The 21,286-nt window shown below is 44.6% G+C and overlaps 1 protein-coding gene across 1 annotated transcript in view; it reads left to right on the top strand.

Annotated features, from left to right (window-relative positions):
* The window catches only part of ciz1a (cdkn1a interacting zinc finger protein 1a), a 70,590-nt gene that overhangs the window by 15,427 nt on the left and 33,877 nt on the right, over positions 1 to 21,286 (top strand). The window contains exons 3-8 of the mRNA XM_070863704.1: positions 3,527 to 3,687; positions 9,764 to 9,890; positions 13,352 to 13,457; positions 14,938 to 15,038; positions 17,476 to 17,540; positions 19,833 to 20,012. Of these exons, the coding sequence (XP_070719805.1) occupies positions 3,527 to 3,687; positions 9,764 to 9,890; positions 13,352 to 13,457; positions 14,938 to 15,038; positions 17,476 to 17,540; positions 19,833 to 20,012 (740 nt within the window). The remainder of the gene's footprint in view (positions 1 to 3,526; positions 3,688 to 9,763; positions 9,891 to 13,351; positions 13,458 to 14,937; positions 15,039 to 17,475; positions 17,541 to 19,832; positions 20,013 to 21,286) is intronic.

Genomic DNA, 21,286 nt, shown 5'->3' with positions numbered 1-21,286 from the left:
TTTTGAAGAGTAGTTACCACTGTTCAGTAGGCAAATGCAACAACCACTTTACACACATCAAGTTCCGCAAACGGTGCTGAGATAAATGACACATTAATTGCTTCATCAACAATTGCATTTCCCAGCGTATCTATTTCAGTGATTACAAATTAGAGATGTGCAATCTAATGTAGTACACAGACTGTAGTCCTCCTGCTGTACTGTGACAATATTGAACTTATCATCATAAGCGGTTCCTCGTAACGAGGATGACTTGCTTCCACGCCAAAACGGGATGAGTTTGCAGATGTTTCAATGAAGGACCCAATATTCCAGATCCCGAACTACATGTTGAAGGGTGGAAGATGCCTGTGTGTGGATTTTTTTAACGTGTGGTGGCCATTGCACACAGCCACCAGAGGGGCTTGACAGAGCGAGGTCTTGGTCCAGTGGCAAGGATTAACCAAGACAACTGGAGACCAGCTCTGCTGCACAGACCTAGTGCGCACACATTTTGTAGTGTGGGCTGGCCTGTGCTGCCCCTGGGCCCTTGAACTTAATGTGCTGTAGCACTTACATAAACTGAAGCCTCGTACATAGTGTTGGTAGGGATGAGGAATAAAACTTGGGAAGAAAATCTATCTCGGCTGCTACCTCCTTTCAGTCAAATAACATGGACATTGGCTGTGGATTGAAACGTGGCTGCTCTCATGGCTGAAGGACAAAATGTGTTGGAAGGAAAGGGTAGTTGGTAAGCCAAGTTCCTGGATGCGAGAAAGAAACCCTATGCCATTGCTGTAGAACTTGATCATTTGTCGAGATATTGCCTGAAAAATATTTTTAAAATAAATAGATTTTCTAAGAACAGGAATCTGCCCAGAGTCTGCTCGAGTTTACCACAGCATGCGCTGTCTCACAACTCTGTTTTTACTTGGAGCCAGTTGCTGTGAGCTGGGACCCTGTGGCTGCAGTCGGACGAACCCTCCAGAATGATAGCTCCAACAGCTAAGCGTCTGTACTCCCTCAGGCCTGCCCACATGACATCCCTGTGTATTTGGTTCCCTGCAGCTGGATGTTTACTTGTGGGGAGGCACCAAGATCCCACCTCGGGTTTGATGGTGGAACACCTCTGGGCAGTTTATTGGCGGGGGGTTCTGTGTTTCGCCTTTGTTTAGTGAATAAGGTGACAGCTTCGACGACCAGCTTTTCTCTCGCATCCTAGTCTTTCCTGGTTTTAGCATGCACGGGGGTGCTAGATAAGTTCAATACATACAAGAAGCTACATAAAGCTCCATGGCCTCACCCCTCCCTAACTCTGTCATCTCTTTCAACCCAAACCCCCCCCCCCGAGATGTCCGAGTTCATCAAATTCTGCCCTCTTGAGCGTCCCCCGCTCAACCATTGGTGGCCATGCCTTCTGTTGCCTAGGCCCCAAGCTCTGGAACTCCCTCCCTAAACCTCTTTGCCTCTCTTTCCTCCTTTAAGACACTCCTTAAAACCTACCTCATCTATCATTTCTTCTTATGTGGCTCAGTGTCAAATTTATTTGTTTTGGCTTATAACTGCTGTGAAGTGCCTTGGACGTTTTACTACGTTACAGGTAACTCTCGTAAATAAAAGTTGTTATAAATAGAAAGAAAGACAGAGAGCCTTTTACGACCACCGGATGTCTCAAAATGCTTTACAACCAATGAAGTACTTTATGGAGTGTAGCCACTGTTGTAATGTGGGAAACACGGTAGCCAATTTACGCACAAACAGCAATGTGATAATGACCAGATAATCTTTTTTTTTTGTTATGTTGATTGAGGGATAAATATTGGCCATAACACCGGGGATAACTCCCCTGCTCCTCTTCGAAATAATGTCATGGGATCTTTTACGTCCACTTGAGAGAGCAGATGGGGCCTTGGTTTAACATTCGAAAGACGGCACCTACAGAATTGCAGCCCTCACTCAACACTGCACTGGGAGTGTCAGCCTAGATTTTTTTGTGCTCAGGTCCCTGGAGTGGGACTTACAAAGGGACGCTAGATAAGTACATGAGGGAGAAAGGAATAGAAGGATATGGTGTTGGGGTGAGATGAAGAAGTGTGGGAGGAGGCTCGTGTGGAGCATAAACTCCGGCACGGACCTGTTGGGCCGAATGGCCTATTTCTGTGCTGGAAGAGTCAATGAAAGGTCTTTGATGTTTTATAGTTGGATTTCTGTTTCAAAAGCAATTTAGAGCATTTTTTTAAAATCGTGGTCTTCGTGGTGTCAGTTATTCAGAACCGCTGCCCCCTGGATCACTGTCTCAAGGGTTATGTGGAGCGGGCAGGGAAGTGGAGCTGAGGCCAAGATCAGATCAACCACGATCTTATTGAATGGTGGAGCAGGCTCGAGGGGCCAAATGGCCTACTCCTGCTCCTGTTTCTTATGTCTCGTATGGTGTCAGTTTGACCAGCTTAGCTTCTCGGCAAAGAATGCAATTTGTGGGCTTTCTCATTTAAATCATTTGTGTTTTTGGTGACACCTATTGCACATCAAGTGTTGACTTTTACAGCCATCAGTCTATGTTTATATCCTTTATGCATTCTCACCAAATTAAAGTTCCTTTAACTTGAATAAAATGATGACGACTCCACTCCAACTTAAATATTTTAGATATATTTTCAATAGAATTATCTTGTTACTATTTCTAATCTACTATCTGATCTCCTGTGGCATTACTCGTAAGATGGGTGTTGTAATGTTTAACTGCTAACCCAACTTGTTCCTCCAATGCCACTGCTCAGATATTTCTGTGGGGAAGTGATCTAATTAGCGCCAAAGTAAATTAGAGGCTAGTTAGTGTTGGATAGCTCTCTAGATTCCCAATTACTTTTCTCCTCCATGTTATCTCAACAACCTGTCCAGATTATCAAGTTCAGAAAGAACCTACTTTAGGATTGTTTACTCGTGATCTTTTGGTGTTTTATGTAAGCGAGTGACTGCTGACAACGAACCAGAATGCTATCAATGAACCGGAATGCTGTCACTGGAACTGCACGTGCGCAAGTAATTCATTTTGTTGGCAGCAGTTGTGTCCTTTATATAAAGTGTGGCATCTGCCGTGTGATGCACTCAACCTTTATAGAGATGCTGATGATTTGCCCAATATGTACATAAATTTAGATCTCTTTTTTTTGTAATACAATATTGTAGTGCACGTCGTTTCATCAAAATGCATTTTCTGAATTCTGAGTTGTAATGGGACTATTTTATTAAACCTTTCTATTCTTGGTGAAACTAACATACCGTTGTTAATGCTGAATGTAAAATGTTGTGTCCACAATTGATGTGTCGCGCAATCCAATATTCCCTCTAAGCTGCGCAGCTCTCTGCCAGTCCCGCGCAGCCAGGGACCGCCTTTTCCGATGTTAAATTTTGCGCATGCTCGAAACTTTCAATGGGCCGCGCAGCCCCTTAAAGGGATCGAGCACCAAAAAAAATGCAGGGGAACATTGCTGGTAACGGATCCCGTCTCCTACATCTCGCTGATTCTCACACGGATTACATTTTGCAGGCAGTTTTCATGGATACAGCATGACTACCCCAGGTCTTCAGCCATTCTTCCCACCAGGATCCAGAGCATCAATTCTGGGCACCCCTCCCATCGGCATCCAGCTGCAGACACCTCGCATCGGATTTGGGAACCAACTCTTCCAGCAGCGGGGATTCAACAAAGTAAGAGGAAAGCTCATTACAATGGGGTTAATCAGACCTTCCTTGTGGGAACACTGTCGTATAGAAATTGAGTTAGCCAATGTGACAAAAATGGTGTGTTAGAGCCAGACAGGTAAATCTTGCTGGCAAATGTGTGAATATCTGTTTTTCACATTGCATAGTTAAGATTTGTAGCCAACTGAACGGCCAAAATATCAACTGGCCTAGATATTTTTAATCTGGAAAGAAGGTTCTCCGACACCAGGTTAGTGTAGGCTACTTGAATTCATTCAGCTAAAAGTAGCGGAAACTATCAATGTCCTCCAGGCAGTCTGTGAGAAATGAGCTAAACTGGGGAAATGTAAGCTGTCGTTCCATTGCTAAGGTTCGACTGTTAAGCCTCTGGAGAGGTACTGTACTGCATCTCTGTGTGAGATAAATGCTTGATGGAAGACCCTTTGGATCTGCTGGGTTTCTGTAAAATATTTTGGAAGACATTTTTGATAGCTCCTCTCAAACCTGCATGCTCCACCACCTAGAAGGACAAGGGCAGCAGGTGCACGGGAACACCACCACCTCCACGTTCCCCTCAGAATGACACACCACCCTGACGTGGACATATAATGCTGTTCCTTCATCGTCGCTGGGTCACAATCCTGGAACTCCCTCCCTAACAGCACTGTGGATGCACCTGCACCCCACGGACTGCAGCGGTTCAAGAAGGCGGCTCACCATCACCTTATATTCAAGCCTGTGGTTTTGTGGATCTTCAGACCTTGTGACCTGTGTAGTCGATGCATTGTTATTTCTCTTGTGGGGAACTTCATTCAGACAAACGCTTAGCATGGAGCATACTTTCCTGAAGTTCTATCTGGCTTTTTTGTTAATTCATTCATGGGATATGGCTGTTGCTGGCAAGGCCGGCATTTATTGCCCATCCCCTAATTTCCCTTGAGAAGGTGGTGGTGAGTCACCTTCTCGAACCGCTGCAGTCCGTGTGGTGAAGGTACTCCCACAGTGCTGTTAGGGAGGAAGTTCCAGGATTTTGCCCAGAGACGATGAAGGAACAGCTGATATATTTCCAAGTCAGGATGATGTGTGACTTGATGGAGGTGGTGGTGTTCCCAAGCACCTGCTGCCCTTGTCCTTCTCGGCAGTAAAGGTCGCGGGTTTGGGAGGTGCTGTCGAAGAAGCCTTGGTGAGTTGCTGTGGTGCATCTTGTAGATGGTACACACTGCAGCCACGGTGTGTGGTGGTGGAGGGAGTGAGTGTTTAAGATGGTGGATGGGGTGCCAATCAAGCACTTGGCCTGGTGATCATGCAGTAACTTTTTAAAAACCAATTAAATTATAATATTTTTATCAGTGACATTGTATTTTTGGTACCGTAACTTGTTGCCAAAATGAACACACTAGACAAGAATTTAAAGTACATTATTGAACGGCGATAGTTTGTTGGGTCACTAGTCAACTTCAGATTGGCATTTAAGATTCTGCCTGAGCAGCTGTAGTCGTCTAGGCTGCTTTTAATCGGCAGTATCTTGATCCTTGTAAACTTCCCTTTCAGCTCCAGTTACATTCTCCCTTGCTCATGTTTTATTTTGCTCTAATTTGTAAATGGGTGCAATAGTCTGATTGGAGGTGTAAGCTGAGGCAGGTGATGACAGAATCGCTTCATTTTAAAAAATATTTATTCGTTCTCGGGATGTGGGCGTCGCTGGCAATGCTGACATTTATTGCCCATCCCTAATTGCCCTTGAGAAGGTGGGGGTGAGCCGCCGCCTTAAACCGCTGCAGTCCTTGTGGTGAAGGTGCTGACTTTGTTGTACAAGTTGAACCTCCCTAATCCAGCACCCTCAGGACCTGACCTGTGCCGGACCAGAGAATTTTCTGGACCATGGGAGGTCACACCGACCCTCGACTTACCGGGTCCTGATGACGGCGCTTGTACCCCTGACTGCCTCTGCCACGTTCCGGCTCCAAAACTCCCGCCTTGCTCCTCTGCGCTGCTTTGTTGAACGTTGCCTGACAAGGTGGCGTCCCGACCCCGAAGCTGGATTTGCGCATGCGCTGCACAGAAGGCTACTGCGCAGCACTTGGTCCAGAATCACTCGTGAGACTGAGGAGGACACAAACAACCTTCCGGATATAAAAGGGATCGGAGGGTCTAGTAAGGAGGAGGAACTGAGGGAAATCCTTATTGGTCGGGAAATTGTGTTGGGGAAATTGATGGGATTGAAGGCCGATAAATCCCCAGGGCCTGATGGACTGCATCCCAGAGTACTTAAGGAGGTGGCCTTGGAAATAGTGGATGCATTGACAGTCATTTTCCAACATTCCATTGACTCTGGATCAGTTCCTATGGAGTGGAGGGTAGCCAATGTAACCCCACTTTTTAAAAAAGGAGGGAGAGAGAAAACAGGGAATTATAGACCGGTCAGCCTGACATCGGTAGTGGGTAAAATGATGGAATCAATTATTAAGGATGTCATAGCAGTGCATTTGGAAAGAGGTAATATGATAGGTCCAAGTCAGCATGGATTTGTGAAAGGGAAATCATGCTTGACAAATCTTCTGGAATTTTTTGAGGATGTTTCCAGTAGAGTGGACAAGGGAGAACCAGTTGATGTGGTATATTTGGACTTTCAGAAGGCTTTCGACAAGGTCCCACACAAGAGATTAATGTGCAAAGTTAAAGCACATGGGGTTGGGGGTAGTGTGCTGACATGGATTGAGAACTGGTTGTCAGACAGGAAGCAAAGAGTAGGAGTAAATGGGGACTTTTCAGAATGGCAGGCAGTGACTAGTGGGGTACCGCAAGGTTCTGTGCTGGGGCCCCAGCTGTTTACACTGTACATTAATGATTTAGACGAGGGGATTAAATGTAGTATCTCCAAATTTGCGGATGACACTAAGTTGGGTGGCAGTGTGAGCTGCGAGGAGGATGCTATGAGGCTGCAGAGCGACTTGGATAGGTTAGGTGAGTGGGCAAATGCATGGCAGATGAAGTTTAAGTGGATAAATGTGAGGTTATCCACTTTGGTGGTAAAAACAGAGAGACAGACTATTATCTGAATGGTGACAGATTAGGAAAAGGGGAGGTGCAACGAGACCTGGGTGTCATGGTACATCAGTCATTGAAGGTTGGCATGCAGGTACAGCAGGCGGTTAAGAAAGCAAATGGCATGTTGGCCTTCATAGCGAGGGGAATTGAGTACAGGGGCAGGGAGGTGTTGCTACAATTGTACAGGGCCTTGGTGAGGCCTACACCTGGAGTATTGTGTACAGTTTTGGTCTCCTAACCTGAGGAAGGACATTCTTGCTATTGAGGGAGTGCAGCGAAGGTTCACCAGACTGATTCCTGGGATGGCGGGACTGACCTATCAAGAAAGACTGGATCAACTGGGCTTGTATTCACTGGAGTTCAGAAGAATGAGAGGGGACCTCATAGAAACGTTTAAAATTCTGATGGGGTTAGACAGGTTAGACGCAAGAAGAATGTTCCCAATGTTGGGGAAGTCCAGAACCAGGGGACACAGTCTAAGGATAAGGGGTAAGCCATTTAGGACCGAGATGAGGAGAAACTTCTTCACCCAGAGAGTGGTGAACCTGTGGAATTCTCTACCACAGAAAGTTGTTGAGGCCAATTCACTAAATATATTCAAAAAGGAGTTAGATGAAGTCATTACTACTAGGGGAATCAAGGGGTATGGTGAGAAAGCAGGAATGGGGTACTGAAGTTGCATGTTCAGCCATGAACTCATTGAATGGCGGTGCAGGCTCGAAGGGCTGAATGGCCTACTCCTGCACCCATTTTCTATGTTTCTATGTTTCTATAATGCATTCATCCGACAATCTTCTGTCCGCTATACCTGTACACATTTCACAGTAAAAGGCAGTCAATTTGTTCTCGTACTGAAACCCCCTTCCTTGTTCCTGTGTTGTTACTCTCCCCTCTCAGCCTTGAGTTCTCATGACGAGTAACTAAATAAAAAAAATCCAAATTTATCAGTACTTTACCAGGTACTGCTGACAATGCTGCTGTCAATAACCAGGCCGCATTCTGCGCATGCACCTCGGTCGGGAATGATGCCGGACCAGGGAGGTTGCTGGACCAAAGAGTGCTGGATTTGAGAGGTTCAATCTGTAGCGGTTTGATATAACTGAGGGGCTTGCTTGGGCCATCCAGAGGGGCTGTTAAGGGTCATTGCTGTGGGTCTGGAGTCAGATATAGGCCAGATCAGGTAAGGACAGCAGAATTCCTTCTCTAAAGGACGTTAGTGAACCACCTGGGATTTTTAACAACAATCCGGTAGTTCCATGGTCACCATTACTGATGCTAGCTTTTTAATTCCAGATTTATTTAATTAACTGAATTTAAATTCCCCAGCTGCCGTGGTGGGATTTGAACTCATGTCTCCGGATCATTAGTCCAGGCCTCTAGATTACTCGTCCATAACATAACCACTATGCTACCGTTCCCTTACAGTTATGCCCATTGTGACAAATTTCAGGTTGAATGTAAACCAAATCTTTGTAAAGGTTTGTACTGCAGCAGGTGTAGTGTGGATGCTCACTTATATTATTTGACTATGTTTAAATAGCAATTTAGATTTCCATAGCATTCATTGTGTACAAAACGACATCTCCAAGTGCTTTACGGGGTGGTGCGTAACGAGTGAGGTTCAGGGGGAAGGCAGTGGGGTCAGGAAGTTTCCGAGAGGGATTTCCAGGAAGCTCCCCAAAACTGTTCTGTCCCTTCCCAGGTGCAGCTCTTCCAACAAAGCGAGCAGGTAGTAAGGAGGTGCATTTTCTCCTTGGAAGTATACATCGGAGAAATTTGGGTCATTGGTAACTTTATGGTTTAGGTGTTTTAAAGCACCATTTTCTACTTCAGTGCTTTCAGCTTCCACCTCCAATCAGACTATTGTACCCATTTACAAATTAGAGTTAAAAAAATCATGAACCAGGGAGAATGTAACCGGAGCTGAAAGGAAAATGGACAAGGATCACGAATGGACCTCGATTGCAGTCATGTGCATTCACTGCTTACGATCAACTCGGCATGACTGGACAACAAGGAGATGAAAGCTTTTAATTTTCACTTCAAAGGATGCAAAGAAGTATCCGAGATAGGCTTGGGTAATACAAGAACAAAACCAGAATCAATTCTCAATGTTCACAAGATGGTTACCGAAAAAACTTGTTTTGGAATGGTTTACTTCGGGGAATCAAAAACAAATTTAGGTCGAAGCTTTAGGTGATCTGTGACAAAAAATGATCATGTGTCCTGTTACGGTCTTGTACAGAAAAGTAAAATGTGCCGTTGAATCTCCAGTGACATTGTTCACTGGTGTTGCCCTTTTTCGACCTGCTGATGGAAAAAGTGAAGAAAAAGCTATTTTGCTATGCCAAATTTCTGCTGTTAATGAAACCTCAATTTTTGCATTCCTGCAGGTTTAATTTGTTAGGATTTCTTTTGATGTTTGACTTCCAGTCGAGCTTTGACAATAGCAACGTTCACACACACACAGTAGACAGTGAGCGATTGGGGATGGTTGGTGGGAATGGGACGAGCTTGCATCCAGACAACAATTAACAATGCGTGATGTATATCCCGTTACGCAGAATCTCTTCACCAAATGTTGTACCAATTCCAGACATTCAGAAGTATGGCCACTGACTTCATTCGCACAGTTGCTGTCATCTGGATATGACGGTTAAAAGCAACATCCCAAGTTTCCCCAAAGAACTCCGAGCTGTCGGACATCTTGGCTTAAAGGCACAGGGTGGGAAATATTAACTGCTAAATGGCTTGGCACCAGTACCACAGTTGTAGTGTGAATGTGCGCTTAGACTAGCACTTCTGGGATTTGGCTTTTAAGGAGATACTCCGCACCATTTACAAGTCTTTTTCTTCAGCCTGCAATTCAGAACCATGCATATGTTGTGAAGAAATGCAGCCAACAACATTGTACCCGGGGGCACCTTTACTACAGCTTCATCTTGCATGTTGAATAATGTGTGATGACTGAGTCAGTGTTTTGATTTTGGTGCATGACATTCCACTGAACACACAATAATGTTGTGACGTGCAGGATTTTAAGAGAATGCAGGATATGAGAAGGGACCGCTACCCTCCTCGGGAGCCATTCCACGCAAAAATGGACGAGAAACGGGATGCCAATAAAACCAGCGCAGAGCCTGTAGCGAAGGAATCAACAGGCAAGTATGCAAAACAAAAAATTTATGTGTTACTACAATCAAAAGCCTTGAAATCTCCTGCAAAGTAATGAAATAGGAAGATGTAATGTGTTTGCTTCATGGGTTCTTTGCTTAAGAATTCATAGCAACATATTGCTATTAAGAACTAGTTGGTTTATTAGCAACTGCTTAGCAATCACACGACACATTACCAGTACATCCACCAGGCTCACAAACCACCTGCCTCATCGTGGACTCCCTGAACCCAACTGGTTGGGGTTTTATTGAGTCTTGTAAACATCACGTGACTGGCTAAGCCACTGCCAACTCAACAGCTCTACAACTCTTTTAGTTGTGAAACAAAATTAAACAGTTAAATCAAGTGCCCCCTGATCTGGGGGACACTCCAAACATTTTTCAAGGCCCAACATCTCTACAAACCTATGAGCATACTCACAGGTGCATACATTACAGAAGGCAAAGCAAATCTTTTTCATGCTGACTGCCTAACCACTTTATTTGCCCCTTCTGTGCTTTGGTTGTGGATATTTACTAATGCCATTTTAAAAATAGCTCTGAGAAAAGTACTCTTTTGAGTAAGAGCTACACCAACCAGGTTTACCGTGGAATTCCGGCAGATCTAGATACGATGGCTCATTTCATGTAGGCATGATTTAACATGGATAAATGGAGCATCATGCACGTGGGCAGGGGCATTGCCAGGTATTTTTAAAAAAGGAGGAGAGAAAACGGGGAATTAGCCTGACTTCGGTAGTGGGGAAAATGCTGGAATCAATTACTAAAGATGTAATAGCAGCACATTTGGAAAGCAGTGACAGGATCGGTCCAAGTCAGCATGGATTTATGAAAGGGAAATCATGCTTGACAAATCTTCTAAAAAAATTTGAGGATGTAATTAGTAGAGTGGACGAGGGAGAACCAGTGGATGTGGTGTATTTGGACTTTAAAAATGCTTTTGACAAGATCCCACACGAGATTAGTGTGCAAAATTAAGGCACGTGGCATTGGGGGTAATGTATTGATGTGGATAGAGAACTGGTTTGCAGACAAGAAGCAAAGAGTGGGAATAAACGGGTCCTTTTCAGAATGGCAGGCAGTGACTAGTGGACTACCGCAAGGTTCAGTGCTGGGATCCCAGCTATTTACAATATAAATGATTTAGACGAATAAATTGAATGTAATATCTCCATGTTTGCAGATGTCACTAAGTTGGGTGGCAGTGTGAGCTGTGAGGAGGATGCTAAGAGGCTGCAGGGTGACTTGGACAGGTTAGGTGAGTGGGCAAATGCATGGCAGATGCAGTATAATGTATATAAGTGTGAGGTTATCCACTTTGGTGGCAAAAACAGGAAGGCAGATTATTATCTGAATGGTGACAAATTAGTAAAAGGTGAGGTGCAACGAGACCTGGGTCATTGAAAGTTGACATGCAGGTACAGCAGGCAGTAAAGAAAGCAAATGGCATATTGGCCTTCATAGTGAGAGAATTTGAGTATAGGAGCAGGGAGGTCTTACTGCAGTTGTACAGGGCCTTGGTGAGACCACATCTTGAGTATTGTGTGCAGTTTTGATCTAATATGAGGAAGGACATTCTTGCTATTGAGGGAGTGCAGTGAAGGTTCACCAGACTGATTGCCGGGATGGCAGGACTAACATATGAAGAAAGACTTGATCAACTAGGCTTATATTCACTAGAATTTAGAAGAATGAGAGGGGATCTCATAGAAACATATAAAATTCTGACGGGATTGGACAAGTTAGATGTAAGAAGAATGTTCCCGATGTTGGGGAAGTCCAGAACCAGGGGTCACACTCTAAGGATAAGGGGTAAGCCATCTAGACCAAGATGAGGAGAAACTTTTTCACCCAGAGAATTGTGAACTTGTGGAATTCTCTACCACAGAAAGTTGTTGAGGCCAGTTCGTTGGACATATTCACAAGGGAGTTAGATGTGGCCCTTACAGCTAAAGGGATCAGGGAGTATAGAGAGAAGGCAGGAGTAGGGTACTGAAGTTGCATGATCAGCCATGGTCATATTGAATGGTGGTGCAGGCTCAAAGGGCCATATTGGCCTGCTCCTACATGTATTTTCTTTGTTTCTATGTATGTGCATCCCACGCTGGAGATTGCACGGCTGGTGAATGGGGATGATGGTGTGTAGGAATTACATCATGACGGTATAGGACAGATTGGATGGATCAGCTGGTCTTTTCCTGTCTGTGTGACGCAAGCAGTTGAACTTGCCAACCACATTGCTCTTCAAACTTCTGCAAGAGTAGCTGCCTGTTTAATTTCCCACTATCAAAAGTCCTTTCCTTGTTAATGCACTTGAGGATTGAACCAGAAATGGGTGATGCAGGCTTGTTGAGCTAAATTGACTTCCTGTTCCTGGATTTTCCATTGATTGCTCTTTTACTCTAGCATTCTGTAACATTACATTGCAACGTCCGGTGACTCCGTGACGTGCAACATTAACACCATAAACCTCTTGCGTGCTGTTCAGCTCAAGTACCATTGAATTGCAATGAGTTGCACTATTTTAGAAGTCAGATGATGAGCTGCTGAGTGTCATTCTTGCAGCTCATGATGTCTTATCACCTCCCTAAACAGTTAGTCTCTAAACACTTCTCATCCTCGCATCGAGACTATTTCAGTATTTACTGAAGAACTTGGATCCTACGAGATATTGTGATTCTTTCGAGCTTATAATTTGTAAAAGATGTTTAGTAGCTAACTCTCGTCCATGTTTTTAAAACCCATAAGTGTTGCACACTATACTCCATGCACACATTAATATTTTATTGTGACTAATTGTTTGTTCCAAGAGACTACTTGTTAATACAAATATTATGTTAGCAAACATTGCTTTAAACACATTATGACTGCTTACTTTCACTTACACAATATTGCTTGCCTCCTGCACTGACACTCAAACAGTTAATTGCTCAGTGGGAAGCACTCCCCTCGGTGAGTCAGAAGGCTGTGGGTTCAAGTCCCACTCTAGAGCCTTGAACACAAAAAACTAGGCTGACACTCCAGTGCAGTGCTAAGGGAGTGTTGCAGTGTCAGAGGTGCCGTCTTTCAGATGAGATGTTAAAACCGAGACCCCGTCTGCTATCAGGTGGATGTAAAAGATCCCATGGCACTATTTCGAAGAAGAGCAGGGGAGTTATCCCCAGTGTCCTGCCCAATATTTATCCCTCAATCAACATCACTAAAAACAGATTATCTGATGATTATCACAAAGCTCTTTGTGGGAGCTTGCTGTGCACAAATTAGCTGTTGCTTTTCCTACATTAGAACCCGTGACTACACTTCAGAAGCACTTCATTGGTTCCAAAAGTAGATGAGCCAAGGAGATTAGTGTAGTTGCCATTTTTTGAGATCAAAATGTTGGGAGAGTAAGCAAGTTTCAATTGTGGCATTTTAAGTAGAATTAATTAAGTTTTATTTTTCCTCAGGTAACACACTTGCTGACACTAAAAAGGCAGCTGATTTTATATCTCTGGAAACTGAAAACACTTCACAAACTGATGAACCAGAAGTAAAAAGGAGAAGGCTTGGGAGGTATTTAGAAGTTTTTTAAAAAATTGCCTCTGCTTTTCCCACCTGTCACTGAGAACATAAGAAATATGAGCAGGAGTAGACCATACAGTCCCTCAAGTCTGCACTGCCATTCAGTAAGATCGTAGCTGATCTTTGATCTCAACTCCACTTTTGTGCACGATCCCTTGATTCCCTTAATATCCAAAAATCCATCGATCTCGTCCTTGAATATACTCAAGGACTCAACATCCACAGCTCTCTGGGGCAGAGAATTCCAAAAATTCACAACCCTCAAGAAATTCCTCATCTCTGTCTTAAATGGTCAGCCCCTTATTCTGAGACTGTGTCCCCTGGTTCTGGACTCTCCAGCCAGGGGAAACAGCCTCTCAGCATATATCCTGTCAATCCCCCTCAGAATCTGTGACTATTGTTGGGGTATGGTACCATCCGCACCACCAGTTACCCAGTGCCTTGATCAAATGCATACTCTTCACATGCGAGCCTGGATAGTCCGGGCTTTATTGAGGGCATCACAGCCGTTTCTTTGCTGCAACTTCGCCACACGCCCTTTCCAGCAATGCACCACAACGGGCGCCTGATTTTTCTCCAGTTTCCCCCAAGCAATTGCAGTATCTATACTTCTACCCCAGCTCGGATCATCTAAGCAGTGATTTTAATTAGGGATTTTTTTCCCCCTTGTTCCCTGTGTGTCTTATCACACTTGGTGCATTTCCCCGCTGAACCATCGGTGAGTTAACTTTCTTTTCCAAGTGATTTTCTGTCCTCTTTGGCTTGCCGTCACATTCCCCTGGTTACGCTGCAAAGTTAACCTCTGGTGCAAACTTCAACAACAACTTGCATTAATATAGTGCCTTTTAATGTAGTGAAATATCCCAAGGCGCTTTACAGGTGTGTTATGAGATGAAAAGCTGCGCAAGTGGAAATTAGCACAGGGCTTGGTCAAAGAGGTAGGTTTTAAGGAGCGTCTTGAAGGAGGAAAGAGAGGCGGAGAGGTTTAGGCAGGGAGTTCCAGAGCTTGGGGCCTAGGCAACAGAAGGCATGGCCACCAGTGGTTGAGCGATTATAATCAGGGATGCTCAAGAGGGCAGAATTAGAGGAGCGCAGACATCTCGAGGAGTTGTGAGGCTGGAGAACTGCTCAACCATCTGTGGCCATGGCTTCTGCTACCTAGGCCCCAAGCTCTGGAACTCCCTGCCTAAACCTCTCCGCCTCTCTTACCTCTTTCCTCCTTCAAGATGCCCCTTAAAACCTACCTCTTTGACCTGCACTAATTTCTACTTGTGTGGCACAGTGTGAAAAGAAGCACACCTCAACATCTCATTCATGTTCAGTTACATTGGGGAGTGGGTTTGTAATTCTCTGCCCTGTCTCGTTGCTGAAGGGAAAGCAAAATGTGGACATGTTGCCATGTGTTGTCTCTCGCTGTCTTTAATTCATTATTGGGTTAAGTTTGAACCAAGTTAAATTCTTCTGCCAACAGTGAAAATGATGATGACGATGATGACGATATTATTGAACAACCTGACGCTGGGGAGCCGACCACATCCAAGAGCAACCAGGAGGAAGAAGATTTGGAGAAAGGTACTGTGGCGAGTGAAATTGACTTTAATTGCCAGAGGCCAATTGGCCAACACATCATCGACATTTGACGGCCAAATGTAGCACTGTATTTCGGTTACAGTGGTGCCGACGATGACCCCAATACCCTGACCTCAACAGCAATATTTTGAGGTTCACAAGGCTATGCTGCTCCCTGCCCTCCCCCCACTAAAGAGATGGGCTCCGTTGGCATCTCCCAACAATGTTCCTTTTAAGCTGCGCTCTGCAACTCCCGTGCAGTCGGCTCATCGGCTTTTAAATGAATAAGAAAGAAAGACTTGCATTTATATAGCGCCTTTCATGACCACCCGGCCGTCTCAAAGTGCTTTACAGCCAATATAGTACTTTTGGAGTGTAGTAACTGTTGTAATGTGGGAAACGCGGCAGCCAACTTCCGCACCGCAAACTCCCGCACACAGCAATGTGATAATGAGGGATGGACATTGGTCAGGACACCAGGACCCCTGCTCTTCTTCGAAATAGTGCCATGGAATCTTTTATGCTCACCTGAGAGGGCAGATAGGAAAGACCGCGCCCCCGTGAATGGGCCCCGCAGCTCGTTAAAGGGGCCGTGCACCCCAAAAAAAAGTTGGCGAGTACGTTGATCTCCAGCGTAATCAGTACCACAGCTCAGTGGCAATAGACATGCTGCGACTGGAAGTGGAGACTGCCCATCAAGGCCAGCCGTGCAGCCACTGTGAAAGTTCCAAATCTGCAAATTGCAATTGAGCAAATTAATGCCCGACTAGTTGATCTATTGTACTCGGTTAGCTGAGGGAGAATGGTGGCCAGGTTGCTGGGAGAACTCCCAGCTCTTCTCTGAATAGCCACTGGGGTAATCTTAAGGCGCCACATGAAGTCCGAGTGTAATGTCTCAACTGAAGGACGATGCTCAGTGCTGCAGTGGCATGTTGGTTTAGATTATGCACTCAATCGGCACCCCACCACTGTAGCAAAGCTCACAAAGAATCATTCAAATAGTCAGGAGAAGAGAACCAGCTGAGGTATTAAAGCTTACAGTATCATTAGAGTTTTGCTCATTAATAAGCTCTCTTTCATTGTCGTGCTCCTCACTTCACCTGCACTTGAGGTTCTGCATGTAGCAATATTTATTGAGTATTTGGTAATTAGCTTGACATTTGTGGTTTGTGCTAGCCATACTAATGTACCGTATAGTCAAAATCGGACTTGCCAATATGTTTGAGTGATACAGTACTTAGTGGCGTTACGGTATTGTTGAGCCCTGTGGAGCAGATCCAGCAACATTGATGTGTAATTTCTTGCATTAATAGTTAATCAACGATGAAGTAAATGATGCAGCCCCTGATACAAATTTAAGTGGGGGGGAGAGAGAGAGAGCATTTGTACAACACAGTATCATATCCTCAGGGCATCCCCAAGTGCTTCCAGTGAATTACTTTCGAAGCTCAGTCACTGTTATCTAGGCAAATACAAGAGCAAGTCTGCACACGGCTAGATCCTGAAACCAACAAATGAGATGAATGCTACTGCCTATATCCAAGATTGTGCTGAGCTGAATATTGGATTTTAATGAGGCACTTTTTTGTTTTATCATTTTTGCTACGTTAGTAATTCACTTGCCAAACTGGCTGCTGTTTTGCAGCATTGCCTGGTTTTAGCTCCCTGTGACAGTCAGTGAATCCTGGGGTAACTGTATTAGAATCGTAGAAAAATTACGACACAGAAGGCGGCCACTCGGCCCATCGCATCTGTGTTGGTTGAAAAAGAGCCACCCAGCCTAATCCCACCTTCCAGCTCTTTTCAAATGTGGTGAAGGTTTCTGTCTCTACCACCCTTTCAGGCAGTGAGTTCCAAACTCTCTCCACCCTCTGGCTGAAGAAAAGTTTCCTCACCTCCCCTCTAATCCCTCTACCAATTATTTTAAATTTATGCCCCTGGTTAATGACCCATCTGCTAAGGGAAATAGTCCTTCCTATCCATTCTATCTAGGCCCCTCAAAATGTTATACACCTCAATAAGGTCTTCCAAGGAAAACAAACCCCAGCCTATCCAATCTTTCCTCATAGCTAAAGCTTTCCAGTCCTGGCAACATCCTCGTAATGGAATAAATCAGATTGTTGAAAGTAGCTCTTATTATCTGGTTTTAATTGACTTTACGTTTTTTCCAGTACCCTTGCCTGGGTGTGAGGCTGCTGAGCTCTGCACTGCCTGTTTCGATTAAAAGGACAAAGGGGTTGCAAATCTTTTCTAACCGTTTCACATCTTGTTTCACAATTAGAAACACAGTTTTAGTGGAAAGCTGTGCCACGTTCTGTCTAGTGGCCTGTCCCAGTGCTGTCCCCACAGTGGCAGGGGGGGGATTCAAATAAGACAAACAATCGTGGAACTGCGTTGCTCAGAAGACATGTTCATTTTTTAAAATGGTGTCTATTCACAGAAACTGGTGAATGTGAAGAGAGTGGAGCTGAGTCGAATTTGGAGCACAATACAGCTAATACGGAGGTGAGAATCACTGCGTTTTTCACTGAAACCCTTAACGTGGAGCCTTAATGAAGCACAAGAAGAGTAAAGATGTTTTACTGCAATTATATATGGCCCTGGAGTATTGTGTACAGTTTTGGTCTCCTTACCTAAGGAACATAAGAAATAGGAGCAGGAGTTGGCTATTCGGCCCCTCGAGCCTGCTCCACCATTTAATAAGATCATGGCTGATCTGAAAGATATACTTGCCATTGAGGGAGTGCAACAAAGGTTCACCAGACTGATTCCTGGGATGGGGGGGGATTGTCCTGTGAGGAGAGATTGAGTAGACTAGGCCTATATTCTCTAGACTTTAGAAGAATGAGAGGTGATCTCATTGAAACATGCACAATTCTTACAGGGCTTGACCGGGTAGATGCAGAGAGGATGTTTTCACCCGTGGGGGAATCTAGAACTAGGGGCATAATTTAAGAATAAGGAGTCGCCCATTTAGAACTGAGATTAGGAGGAATTTCTTCTGAGGGTCATAAATCTGTGGAATTCTCTGCCTCATAGAGCTGTGGAGGCTGGGTCATTGAATATATTTAAGGTGAAGATAGACAGATTTTTGAACGATAAGAGAGTCAAGGGTTATGAGGAGCAAACAGGGAAGTGGAGCCGAGTCCAAGATCAGAACAGCCATCTTATTAAATGGCGGAGCAGGCTCGAGGGGCCAAATGGGCCTACTCCTGCTCCTGTTTCTTATGTTCTTCTGTCTTTGAGTATATTTAAGTCAGAGATCGATAGATTTTTGGATATTAAGAGAATCAAGGGATTATGGGGATAGTGCAGAAAAGTGGAGTTGATATAGAAGATTGGCCATGATCTCATTGAATGGCGGAGCACTGTCGAGGGGCCGCATGGCCTACTCCTGCTCCTAATTCTTATGTTCTTCTGAAGCCAGAATGGTTTAATGGAAGCCAGAGCTGCCCATGAGGATGAGCCCCTTTCGATTGTTCCCCGGTGGAAGTGACTTTGGACGATTCTGCCCCGTAGTAAGTGGTTTAATGAGCACGGAGCGACTTGACCAATTCTCCGTGGAGCCTGGCTAGAAGGTCATGAATTCAAACGCAAAGGTTACTGGTCACGTCTACAAAAACATTCCTGAGTTTTTTTTTGTTTTATTTTTTGCAGGCTGCAACGAAATGTGTGGAAACTGCAGCCTTTTCAGTAGAGAAACCAACAGCTAAGGTCCATAGTGCGGGAAACCACTTGAGTTGATAAGAGTAGCAGAGAAGACTCGGTCATTCAGATTGTAGCGAAGGCAAGCTTGGATTTCAGAAGCCTGTAATTTGTAGAACGAGGGAAAGGCTGAGAGTGATGAGGATTTCCAGCTTTGAGGTCCTTAGAAAGAATGACACTTGGGGGAAAACAACGTTTTTTTTTAAAAAAAAGCAAACATCGGCAGCATTATCCAGTGAAGAAGCATTGCTGGAATTATTTGGGAAATCTTCATTCCACATAGGCCTCACCCAACTGCTATAAAGAGGGCACAAAATGGGGATCCGCAGCGAGAGAAATGTTAATGAGACTTTATCCCAGTAAAGTTATGTACGAGTGGATCTCCCATTGAGTTGCAGGGAGACGACACTGGGAATTAGATTTCGGTCACCAAAAGCATGGCGCCCAGGGACATTAGGTGGAATTAATTGACCCTGCACATGCGCAAAACTCTGGGAAATATTTTTTTTTTCTGTGCATTATTTCAACTTTGCTATGTTTTCGTTTATTTTGGAATTGAGTCTGTTGGCTCGGGGCAACTGCAAGGCCGCTGAAAGAAATGGTGATTTGTTTGATTCTGTGCTACTTGTGGTTCGCGAGTGGTAGCTTTGGAGACCAGTGATTTCATTACTCGGTTGCTGATGGTTGTTCGTTCCTCATTGGTACTTTCTGTTACTTTGGCATTTGTTCACATTTAGGCAGTGGGATATTTGTTAATTTAACATCTAAAGTGGTTATTTGAGCTCATCGCACTTTTATGTTTTGCCTCGTGCTCCTGTGCCACTTTGGAGATGTGACAGCTGAACGTGCGGTCTCCAATGAGTGAAAGACATAAGGCAACAGACAGGTGCTAGATGCTTAATGTGGCTCTATCGTTATTTGACCTTTGCATGTCCCTTCATCGTGGTCCGCTGACAAAATCAGCATTCTGCCCTTCAAGGCTCTTCCTCTCTCTCCTCTTTACCCCCTTCCCCAAATTGGTGAGGATTTCCCTCTGAATGAACATGGTTTATTGGCGTGCTGAGCTGACGAGTGTCAATGTGTACCTTGCAGATGCTGAGCACCATGAGTACGCTGAAAGTGACAATCCAGCAGAGCAGCGAGAGTCGGGCAATCAGTACGTCCGCACCAGACTCTGGGGCCAAGGGCAGCGAGGACTCCACCGAGGAGATGGATTCCATACCTACCAAGTTCATCTGTTACATCTGCAATGCTAACTGCTGCAATCAAAAGGTAAAGAGAGCAGCGATGGCTCTCACTGAGTGAACATAGGTGAAGCGAGTCAATGGTCAGTGGCCCAATGCACACCTTAAGATAACTATTCAACTCAAAGGCTACGACGGGCAGACATATTGAGTGTATCTAGCCTCCACCTAATGACCGCCATAAGAATTAGAAGCAGGAGTAGGCCATTCAATGAGATCTTGGCTGATCTTCGATCGCAACTCCACTTTCCCACCCGATCCCCATATCCCTTGATTCCCCTCGAGTCCAAAAATCTATCTCATCCTTGAATATATTCAACAACTGAGCATCCACAGCTCTCTGGGGTAGAGAATTCCAAAAACTCACCATCCTGAATGAAGAAATTCCTCCTCATCTCAGTCCTAAATGGGCGACCCCTTATCCTGACTCTCGAGACTCTCCAACCAGGGGAAACACCCTCGGCATCTACCCTGTAAATCCCTTTAAGACTTTGATATTGCCATGATTGGCTCATGAAATATTTTGGTTTTCTTGAATCAGTGAGCTAATGAATGGAGAAAAGAAAACCTTTTCCAATATTTCCATAAAGGAGGAATTTTCTGGATGTTATTAACAAATGATTTTAGTAACTGGTGCTTGTAATGGAAGCAGGGCTCTGCCTCAAATAGGAAACTACCTGTATTCTGAGTAAGTGGCCAGTAGAATAGAGTGAGCGTAGTCTGGTGCTGATGCACCCACATCCGGGGCAAGACCATCTGTTTCTAGAGAGCAAGAGCGTCAGTCTTCAAGGAATGATTGAAACGAAAGGTGTGCCCTTGTCCATAGTGTAGCTAGAGTGTCTGATTTGGACAAATGGAAAGCCTTAGAATAGAATATCATAAGAACATAAGAATTAGGAACAGGAGTAGGCCATCTAGCCCCTCGAGCCTGCTCCGCCATTCAATAAGATCATGGCTGATCTGGCCGTGGACTTAGCTCCACTTACCCGTCCGCTCCCCATAATCCTTAATTCCCTTATTGGTTAAAAATCTATCTATCTGTGACTTGAATACATTCAATGAGCTAGCCTCAACTGCTTCCTTGGGCAGAGAATTCCACAGATTCACAACCCTCTGGGAGAAGAAATTCCTTCTCAACTCGGTTTTAAATTGGCTCCCCCGTATTTTGAAGCTGTGCCCCCTAGTTCTAGTCTCCCCGACCAGTGGAAACAACCTCTCCGCCTCTATCTTGTCTATCCCTTTCATTATTTTAAATGTTTCTATAAGATCACCCCTCATCCTTCTGAACTCCCAACGAGTAAA

The sequence above is a fragment of the Pristiophorus japonicus genome, chromosome 20, assembly GCF_044704955.1.
Source record: "Pristiophorus japonicus isolate sPriJap1 chromosome 20, sPriJap1.hap1, whole genome shotgun sequence".
In the NCBI taxonomy this organism is placed as follows: domain Eukaryota; kingdom Metazoa; phylum Chordata; class Chondrichthyes; family Pristiophoridae; genus Pristiophorus; species Pristiophorus japonicus.
The sequence above is the reverse complement of the archived record's forward strand: the minus strand, read 5'-3'. Positions and strand labels throughout refer to the sequence as shown.